Consider the following 10,844-nt stretch of genomic DNA (forward strand, 5'->3'; position numbering starts at 1 on the left):
ATCAGCATTTTTTTAAAGAAAACTAATGAAAAGGGCTTGAAAACTTTGAGTTTTAATGATAAGGACAAAATAAAGGGTAAAATGAATAGTACCAGGATTGACTTTTTAGTGTAAAAATGTGGTTTTTCGTTAAAGTGAACAGTACCAGGTGCTTTTCGTTAAAGTTCCCTTTTTTTAAAGCACAACAATACCAAACCAGACCTAAGCTTTAAAGTTCGTCATCCCTACAGCGGATCAGATGGCTGCAAAATCCTTCCCTCTTCAATAACTAACCTCTGGTGAAGCATACATTGATGCTCGGCAAATTGCTTAAACAAATCATGTAGCTGCTTGGCTTGCTCGTACTCTTTCGTCCCAGAAACGACAACCTTCAATTCGTTGCAAGTTCCGGCTTTGCTCTGTGATACTCTCTGCAGAGTCAATAAGAATGGTGCTTTTAGAGGAAACTCGGTGCTTTTATACTAGTTGTTTTGTATTCTATCGGGTTTTGGCATGCTTCTCCCACTTTCTCCGAATGGTGTGTAACATGAGGTTCCGTTATGAAACGATTTAACCGTCATGATACACGGAATTATGTGTTTTGATGCAGATACAGTTGATGATTCCAATCAATGGTTAGTCAATAAAACAGTCTAGCTATTGGGGGCGCAGCGTCATTCTATGGAACAAATCACGGGATATACTCTTAACACAGAGAATGACATTTCACCGTTATAATCGTTACTTACAAACACAAGAAGAATTATAGGAAACTGACCTGAGATGTAAACGCGAAGGTTTCAGTCAATGCTTTCAGCGAGTCGTGTAGCGGTAATTTTTCAGTCACGAACCAAGGCCTGCGGAGAAATACTAAATGATTAAAATTTTAGCTTAGATATCTAATTACTAAATTTGAACGAACACCATTTTAAGACAAGTTTGCGTGATTTATAATTATTGGAAAGAGACACTTACACTATTGGCGTGTTTACGTAACGGTAATGAAAATATGAGGAATTTGAATTGAGGAGTTGGAATGAGGAAAAGTCAGAATCGGATTCCGGTTGAAGTTGTTTACTTAAATGTTCTGGAATCAGAATAGAATTTCATAAAGCTGTTTACTAATTCAGCAGAATCGGAATACAAACCTGTATGATTACTAAAATGTCCTTGTCCCAAATCAAATATTTTATATACTTTAATGGGTTTATAAAGAATAGTCTTGGAAATAGGAAAAGTAAGTGAAGATATAAAGGGAACAAAAGTATCATTCCGATAACCCAAACAATCAGGAATTGGATTACCACCTATATCTAGGGAATCCAATTCCACCAACACAAGGAATTGAATTCCAAAATTTGTGTGGGCCCCACTGCTTTTTTTATTCCTCCATGTTTAGTAAACACCGGAATACTCCGTAATCGGAATTCAATTCCACATTCTTATTCCAATTACGGATATGTAAACACGCCATACCTTCCTCCCGAGGAAACGATGATGTGATCTGGATTCTCCAAAAACGCCAATAACTTGTCAAAGTTCCGTTTGCTGTGCAACAGAATAGCTGCTCGTGCATACATCTCTAACAACTTAATTGGCGAAACAAGTGCTTGACATGAGATTGAAAGTGGTTGATGGATAAACTCCATAATTGTTGATGGCTATAACTCCTCAAGATTGTCCATGACGATCATATGGGGCGCCCCTCCGACATCTACGTCATGTTCTCTTCGTTCAGATTCTATATACAAGATAAAGTAGCCAACAGGTTTGAATAGTTTAAACATAGTCCACCAATATATGGAGAATATCCACAGTGATCAACTACTTCGACGTCAAATTTCAATCTCTCAACCTCCCAAATCAACTCTCTTTCAATTCACTCTTGTTCAACTTACAATCTTACAATTATCAGAAACTCTCCCGCGCAAATTCTCGTTTCCTCTTACATTAATCTTGCACATTATTAAATACAACCTCTCAATCTTCATATAGAATTATGGAAAAATTGCAGATAGAGTATACTTTTAATACTTGATTATGTATTAAGACAACACTTTTTAAACATTTAGGAGAAACGTTTTTTTAAACAAGTGTAGGATGACATCTTGGACGTTGTTTTTCCGTTTTTAGAAATTAAAGTTACGAAATTAACCTTCCATCCGTTTGAAAGTGACTGACGGGGAATCTTAGCTTCAGATTGAGTCGTTCCTATTTGAAATCATTCAATTTCCTTTCGTTTTCTTTTTGTTCTTTCTTCTTCCTTTTCTGTTACTGATGGTTTATATTTAGATTTTGGCTTGAGTTTCATTATTTGAAGGTAAGTTTCGTTACGATTTTGCTTATTACTTGGTACAAATTTTACATATGCAGGATAAGTTCAGCAGAATCAGTTTACACTAACAAATATAACCTGATTATCTTCTACATGTTCCTTATCAACTTGTTCTACTTTTTCCAACATCAACTGCTTTGTTGTTTTCACTTTCTTGGCTTTGATTCTTTTTGTGTGACTTTCTTCTCAGATTTTCTCCTTTTCAGTGCAGGTAGAGGATCGACGTAATCATCATCGTCATTATTTGACATTTGTTTAAGACATCAATTGCCTTTGCATTGTCCATCTGTGAAAATTAAATAATTAGTTTTTGATACTTTTTTGGAATAATTATGCAGAATCAATTTACACAAAATATATGCAAAATCAAATTACAGAAAAATATGCAGTTGTAGTTTGCAAACTCATTTTACACAAGATACATGCAGAATCAATTTTGCACAACATACATGCAGGATCAGTTTTGCACAAAGATAAATGCAGGATCAGTTTTCCACAAAAAAGGTAGATTGATACGCAGTTTACCTCCAACTTTCCACAGAACTCGCGTCGTCCTTGCAGGACCTGAACTCCTGCGTCGTCGTTTCGCCACCACCTTTCTATAAAAATCGGCTTTCTAAAATTCACTTGAATTATTGATGAGTGTTCTCATTGTTAATATTTTAGAGTTACTTTATAATGTAAATTACACCATAACCATTAAGGGCTGATTTGAAATTGCGATGATATTTTTTTTTTATGTAAATTAGAGGTTTTAGGTTTTATTTTTGTTAAAAACGAATTTGAATCACATTATTGCTAACATATTGTGAGGTTAAACTTATCGTTTGTTCAAAAAAAATTGTAACATCGTATGTGTTTGTTAAAACAAAAATAAATAAATAAATTCCTTTTTTAAAAACTAATGTCAATAACTGTAGAAAAACATAAAAAAATAAGAGTAGAATCTACCATGCATCTATATACACCTCATATATTTTATAAAGGGGTGTGATATCCACATAACCATTTTTACTTCTCTCACATTTTTTTAATTTTTAACCGTCGAATTAATTGAATTGAAGAAGATCAAATAACAGAAATTAACAGGAATGTGTGAATAGCATATCTCTTTATAAAATTACAATCTTTACTCTTATATTATTATCTTTAACAATTACTATGTTCACATTCAATACTATATCACATTATTGTCTTAAAGCAAAGAACTCTCTCTCTCTCTCTCTCGCTTTTGCAGCTCGTTCTTCCCATGCCATAACCCATTTCCCATCTCTCTCTATTAACTCTCACCCTCCATCATTACAATTACACACAGAGATTCCATTTCAGATACGTCAACTCTCTCTCTGATCGATTTCATACTCAATCAATACCAAATTCTTCGAATTCTTCAATCACGTTCGTGTTCATCGTACTGTTAAAAATTATTATAATTTTTTTATTAAAATTGAACATAAATTGAAAACTAATAGTATGACATACGATGAACAAATATGATTCAAAGATTCTAAGATCCTCACAAAGAAAATAAAAAAAGATCTTCATTCCCAAATTTGCTCTATGTTATCTGTATCTCTCGTATCGATGCCATTGTGGCCGTCACTTCAGGAATCAATTGTAGTTGGGATGGGACCTACGAATCTCGCCTCTGATCTCTTATTTGAAGAAGGAATGTTGTAACCTTGGATTTCTCTAATAAATATATGTATCGAGCTTTTATCAAGTAAATTGCTGGGTGTTGTTTAGCACAAAGAATTAAGCTTTTTCGATTTAATTTATACGCCCTCGAATGCAACGTACGAGAATTTTGCTATCTGCAGTACAGTTACTGAAATTGTTTTGTGCACAAAAATCATGAATCTCTTTCCAATGACATTCATGACTCAATATATAAATACGTATTATATACATTGTATGTACACTAAACATATATGATATGCACATGATATGCTCACAGATTTGAGCTCAACGTAAAAATCCAAAGTTCACAGCTCTCTTTAAAATCAGAAAAAAAAAAAAAAAAAAGTCACAATGAGTTGTGAGTTTTTGCAATATATATGTGAGTATTTTTGTCATTTCACTTTTGTGCATGATGTGCATGATTGTGAAGGACGGTTTGTCCTATTTTAATCCAAAAATTAAGAAAATTAGTCATTTCTGACAATTTTCCTAAATTCTATGGTGCTTTTATACTCTAGACTATGGTGCTTCAATACTCTAGACGCTTTAACTATTAGATCTTTGATTTTTATTTTTTTAACGAAAAATCTAGTAGTTAAAATTTAGTCTCAAGATGGGTATAGGCATTTGTATGCAAAACCGTCTAATCAATTTTTTATAAGTAAAATCTCCTTGAATCAACATTTCACAACTATTATTAGAAATTTCGGAGCCGATGCTTGCAGAACAGAAACGTTGAAAACTGAAGTACAAAGACAAAATTAGACATACACACATTCATTTCTTACCAATCAAAATGTTAGGCACATCCTATGTATCCTAACTCTCAGCCCCATTGAAGTGCTACATTTTCTTACATTTGCTTGTCAAAATATGGGGTAAAAACTCAAAATGTCCCAACTCTCAGTCCACTGTGTAGGCAAAACCTCAACTAGGGAAGCTATGATACAGTTGGTATGTGTACAACACAACAAAATCTTGCTAAAAAACCTAGCCTCGAACGCATTCACCTTGGTTTAGTCTTCGACGCTGCGTTAAATAGCTGCCAGATCTTTCCCTCTTCGACAAGTAACTTCTGGTGAAGCCGGCGTTGCTGATTAGAATACTCACAAAATAAATCTTGCAGCAGCTTGGCTCTCATGTATTCTTCAGTTCCAGAACTGGCCACTTTCAATTCGTTGCAAGTACTAGTTCTACGCTCTAGTAGTTTCTGCAAAAAATTCAGTAAGAATAGTACTTTTCAGTCAAAAATGGATGCGCTATACTAACTGTTTCAGATTCTTTTTAGTTTTGTATGCTTCTCAACTCTTTATTGGGGACGGTGTGTAATAAAGAGACTGTTACGAAAATTACGTAGTTATCAATTTATCACGTTACAATTCATTGTCTGTTTTCATGCAGATCCAAGAATAACTTCCATCGATTAGTCAAATACTCCAGACAAGCACAAGAAAAAAAATATTGGAACTAACCTGCGATATAAGCATGGAGTTTACGATTGAACCCCTTAGTCTCTCATGTGCTCGTCTTTTCTCAGTCATGACCCAAGGCCTGCACAGAATTATAAAATGGCACATGCTTTAACAAGTCAATTGCTCAAAAACCAAATTAACATTGTGAGGTTTACACGACCACTGGACCGCAAAATCTAGCTATTAAGAAATAGATCAACAACGTATGTGAAGGGCGGTATTGGGGCTTGAAACAAAGATCTCCAGCAAACCAAGAGTCCGTATTTTGGACACTCGCTTAGACCCCGAAATATAAATTGTTAGCAAATGCAATTCAAGCTAATCACCAAAAAAATTAAATTATTCACACTAGATACCTTCCGCTTGAAGAAATAATGATGTGATCGGTACTCTCCAAAAAGTCGGATAACTTGTCAACATTCTTTCTGCTATTCAGCAGGATGGTTCCTCGTGTATACCACTCAGATGACAGACTTGGTGAAACAAATGCTTGACATGAGATTGAAAGTTGTTGATGTATAAATTCCACGATCTTTAATGGTGATAAACCCTTCTCCATATTCTCAATGGCCATTATATAGGGAACCTCTTCTACATCCATATTGTGCCCAACCCCCTGAGAAGGATTGCCAATCCCATCTGCCTTGGGAAAACGGAAAAAGTATAAGACACTAATGAGTTCGGGAAAATCTCTAAGCAAATCAGTACAAACCTTTAAGAGACGAGATGAGACTTAAGGCTCGCCTTGAAGTTCTTTTGTCCTACAAGTAAATAAATCCAAATAACAAGTAAGCACAAGAGAAGCGAGTGACTGCAGAATTAGTTTGGCAAATTTGTCCACATGGACCAGACAGATGGTTAAAAATCATTGCAAACTTAGTAATTACAAGGATTTCTCACAACTCTCAGCCGTACACAATGCCTATCTCACCACCACAGAGGCACACATCTTTACTCTCAAACTTACACCACTCCACTCTCCTAATTTATTAGAAAACGACAATGGAATCTAAAAATAATCAGTGGAGAAGGCCAGAATAATATATGCTGCAATATTCACCAAACATAATACATTCTTAACACACCCTCATGTGTAGAATGACATGAGCCAAACACGCACACATGACACAACTTTACATTACGTGCGCCATGACTTAAACCAAACATGCAGACAATCAATACTAAGTGACATGATAGCTCAAGTGGTTATATCCAGCTCAAATCCAAATTGGCAATGAGTAAGGCGAGAGACTATATAAGGCTTACTAATTGATTTACCCCTGAAACTGCCATCTAGTCTCACTTTACACCATGAAACTGGTTTTGTCTCACTTTGCCCCATGAAGCTGCCATTTTCGTCTCATTTAGTCTCAGTTCAACCCATTTTCAACCCATTTTCGTTCATTCTGTCACATAAACATTCAATTAAAAGGGTAGTATATATATTTTATTTTTGACACAACTCTTTGCCTCCAACCTGCCTGCTATAAAATCCCAATTCCATTTTCAGTCACTCTAATTCAAACCCCGTCTGTCTCTCTTTACTTATTGATGTGGAGCTGTAGTTGCAACCGTTTGATTTAATGAGGGGCTTGAATTAGATTGTGAAACATAACCCATTATTTGCTTTTGCCAACAATTGCAGCTACAACTCCACACCAATTCGCAAGAGAGACAGACAGGGGTTTAAAATAGATATATTGAAGATGAAATTGGAAGTTGGAGGCAAAGAGTTGTGTCAAAAACAAAATGTCCATACTAACCTTTAATTTAAGGTTTATTTATGGAATAGACAAAAACGGGGTGAATTGAGACTAAATTAGACGAAAACGGAAGTTTCAAGGGACAAACTGAGACAAAACCAGTTTCAAGGGGTAAGGTGAGACTAAACAGCAATTCCAGGATAACACAACAATATGCTTATGTACATATATTAAAAGTAACCTTTTATATAACGTAAAGAAAGCTCTAATAGGAAGGGTAAGACAGAAAAAATTCCAAATAGGAAAACATATACACTAAATAAACTTGCCTGGTTTATACTTAGAGAAACGCTTAACTTGTGCCTATAGTTGGACGTACAAGTTTTTGTGTCATAAGCAATATCACGAGGAATTGCAGAAATATTAGAAAGAGTGGTTTCAATTTTTTCCCTGGCTGTTTTTAGAAAAGAGTTCAAAAGCGGATGCATTTTGTTTGTACGAGGCTGGACTCTGCAAATGGTATCAAGAGATTGAGCCGTTAAAGACCCTGCTTTTGGACCATGTCTCCAAAAGAGGATGAGGCTGCATGAACATTCTTCTTCTCCTTTTACAAACCGATGTTCCTCATGCACCACCTAACGATACAAAATCACAATCAATAGACAATCTATCATCGGGAAATTTAGAATACTTTATGGTGCTTTTTAGAGAAGGACCAATAATGCTTCCTTATGAAGCCAAGAAGGTTGTTTGACTATTTTTGTATGAAGCACTTATGCTCATAAGCTTTTGCTAGATATACTTTTATTACGGGCTCGTTTGGAAGTTCTTTTAAATGATTAAAGCGCTTTTAGACAAAATGTTGTTGGGTTCCCAAAGCAGTTGAAGTGCTTCCTACAAAAAGCACAAGATTTTTACTAAAGATTGGTTCCAAAAACATTTTAACTAAAAGCAATTTCAGCCTTTTTAAAAGTGCTTCTAAACGAGCCCTAAAACACGTTGAAATTTGTTTTACCATTTAACTCCTTCCTATAAAAGTAGTTGGAAGTGCTTGTTCCCTAAAAAGCGCTTCTATATCCCACACCACTTAAGAGGACTAAAAATGCTCTGTGACAACCAAAAACAGTTATAACTACATTTAGGCCTTCCACAATAGTTTGAGCAAGTGTGATACCTATATATAGAAATTAAGTAACCTGAGTTTGATACATATAATACTACTGCTACACTATTACGCGTTCAATATGTCAGTATCATAATAAAGAGTTTAATATATTGAACTAATAAGTGTAATATATTAAACTAACGAGTGTGATTTGTATATGAGTTCAATATATTAGTATCACACTCAAATTTCGGCCCACAAGTGTGATTCCTCTATGAGTTCAATATATTGGTATCACACTCAAATTTCGGCCCACAAGTGTGATTCCTCTATGAGTTCAATATATTGGTATCAAACTCATTTTTTCCGACCTACTATGGAAACACTTCTATAGTAAAAGCACTTCCAACTAATTGTTTTCTTAATAGAAGTGTTTCATACAAAGTCAATGCCAAACATGCCCTGGGTCAAACAACTAATGTTGTTTGTTACACCCATTAAGTGAAGGTCTAGGATCTAATTATACCAATGGTTGCCCAGGGCGGACTATTGTCCATCACCGTTGATACCATTGAACTTAGACAAACTGATCTACAAACTCAATCTATCGTCAAGACCATTCAACTTCACTATTCACAAGCATCTAGCACCCAGAAGCCAAACTCACGCTATTATCCATTACCGTGGTTCACCATTCTTCAAGCTAGCTTATCTATGAATCTAATGCCCACCTTACAACCGATCTATGTGCAAAATTATTGAACCAATTTTGGTGCCACAAAATCGCAGATCAGCAAAACATAAAGTTGGTTTCAATGTTGGCGTTAATAAATTTGGAAAAAGTGACTATTGAGGTTGTAGTGTTTTGCGAGGTGAAGTGTTGGAATTCATAACCCCAATTGCTCAAAGTACTTTTGTTACCTCTAAGCGCATTAACTTTCTATGCTAGACACTCAAGCTCTCTATTTGAATGGAAGGTGTCATTTACAAATCCCTATTACATGTATTTTGTAATACTTAGATGATGCATTTATAATCCCTCCTATTAACCTTTTGTGATGCATCCCTCTTACATTCCTTTGTTGTGCTCATATGCTGCTTCTCTAATCCCTCTATAACATTTTTTTTTTGGTTCATTTCTTACTCACTCGGCCTCAATCCCTTGGAACTTTAACTCCATCATCCAAACATAGCCATTATATGATAAAATAGCCTACCTAGAATATTATAATCATTTAAATCGAGATTTAGAGAAAGACATGAAGAAAACAAATGAATTTCAAATTACTCTTACCATATATAATTTCAAACATACTTTTTTGTTTCTTACTCAAATTTATCTTAGTACTAATCTTGCCCAAACTCCCTTAATTTCAGAGTTCTGATGGAATCCGGTGCATGCGAGTTGGTATGATCGCATTCCAAAGATTCGACGTAATATAAGAGTGTCGGTTGTCAACTACCTAAAGCTCTCCCCTCCTCCTTTATCCAAGCTTGGGACCGACCTATGCATATAGATGCATAGTTTTGTAAATTTCAAGTTTTTCATATTTTGGTATTACTAAGGCCAGATATGCGTGTAAACAACCTCTTTACAAAACAAGAGTAAGGCGTATAATAGATGTTGCCCCGACCCTAGCAAAGTGAAAAATCTTATTGGCTTGGGATCGCCCTAAGTAAATGCCTAAATGGTCATTTCATTTTCTAACATATGTCAACACAAACAATTTCCTCTTCAACTAAGGTCAATAAAACAATTTTCCTCTCCCAATTAAGGTCAATACTAATTACTGATTTCTCTTCAATGACCAAAATTTGTGCATTTCCAACATTGAAAATATTTTGCGACTTTAAACAAATTACTAAAGAAAATGGCACCAAACAAATTTCCCAAGAAAGAAATGGCGAGAAATAGTTAGGGGAAAGCGAGAGACAAAGAAAACTGACCTTTTTGACAACGGCGTCGTAGAAGCGGCGATCACCGTGGCGAATGGAGTGAGAGGCACAGACGAGCATGCCCTTCACCACCTGAGAGCACTCCGTGTCCTGAACTTGTACGGACAACGGCCTGAACCTCCGGCTGAACTCGTCGATGTCGTTGAACGAACTCAACTCGTTCACTTCATAAACCTCGTCATGGTCGTCGGCGAAGCCGACGAACTTCACTCTCAGTCGATCACAGCCGTCGTTCGTTATCAGGACGTCGTACCAGGCGTCGTCTAAGCCAGACCTGAACTCCACCGCCATCCCAACCCCACCCACCGCCTTACACCTCCAAAATTTTAAACGATTTGTATATATTCTAGTTCCCCATGATTATCGTTTCCCATCCTTCATGATTATCTTTTTGAAATGTCACTCCACCAACTTTATAAGGAGTTTTTGGAAAAATAACTGTATAAGGAGAACATTCTAGATTCAAGAGAATGCAAAAAGACAAAAAAGGAGTCTTATTTTTTAATGTGATATATACGATATCTTAATGGGTCGTGTCTTGTAATGCCCGTTAAAATAAATTATAATATTGCACGACCCGTTATTAACGAGTAATATGACCTATTAAAGAGAAT

At 35.6% G+C, this 10,844-nt stretch overlaps 1 protein-coding gene and 1 long non-coding RNA gene across 2 annotated transcripts; both read right to left on the reverse strand.

The window, feature by feature from the left end:
• Positions 1 to 289: 289 nt before the first annotated feature.
• On the reverse strand, positions 290 to 2,846 carry LOC126634350 (uncharacterized). Its single transcript, XR_007627302.1, has 3 exons — positions 1,456 to 2,846; positions 754 to 836; positions 290 to 408 (listed from the first exon to the last, which is right to left on the reverse strand). It is a non-coding gene; the product is annotated as an uncharacterized LOC126634350 (long non-coding RNA).
• Positions 2,847 to 4,755: 1,909 nt separating this feature from the next.
• On the reverse strand, positions 4,756 to 10,610 carry LOC126634334 (uncharacterized). Its single transcript, XM_050304850.1, has 6 exons — positions 10,222 to 10,610; positions 7,499 to 7,804; positions 6,179 to 6,227; positions 5,823 to 6,105; positions 5,467 to 5,545; positions 4,756 to 5,204 (listed from the first exon to the last, which is right to left on the reverse strand). Exons 1-6 carry the CDS (start codon positions 10,519 to 10,521, stop codon positions 5,001 to 5,003), a joined length of 1,221 nt encoding a protein of 406 aa, XP_050160807.1. The 5' UTR covers positions 10,522 to 10,610; the 3' UTR covers positions 4,756 to 5,000.
• Between the last annotated feature and the right edge of the window lie 234 nt (positions 10,611 to 10,844).

The sequence above is a fragment of the Malus sylvestris genome, chromosome 9 (assembly GCF_916048215.2).
Source record: "Malus sylvestris chromosome 9, drMalSylv7.2, whole genome shotgun sequence".
NCBI classification, from domain to species: Eukaryota; Viridiplantae; Streptophyta; class Magnoliopsida; order Rosales; family Rosaceae; genus Malus; species Malus sylvestris.

Excerpts from the sequence above, each read along its gene's own strand:
- LOC126634334 (XM_050304850.1), bottom strand. The coding sequence starts at position 10,521 with ATGGCGGTGGAGTTCAGGTCTGGCTTAGACGACGCCTGGTACGACGTC. Across the intron at positions 6,228-7,498 it reads TTTCTCTAAGTATAAACCAG|GACAAAAGAACTTCAAGGCG; the intron begins GCAAGTTTATTT and ends ATTTACTTGTAG. Across the intron at positions 6,106-6,178 it reads TCTCATCTCGTCTCTTAAAG|ATGGGATTGGCAATCCTTCT; the intron begins GTTTGTACTGAT and ends TTCCCAAGGCAG.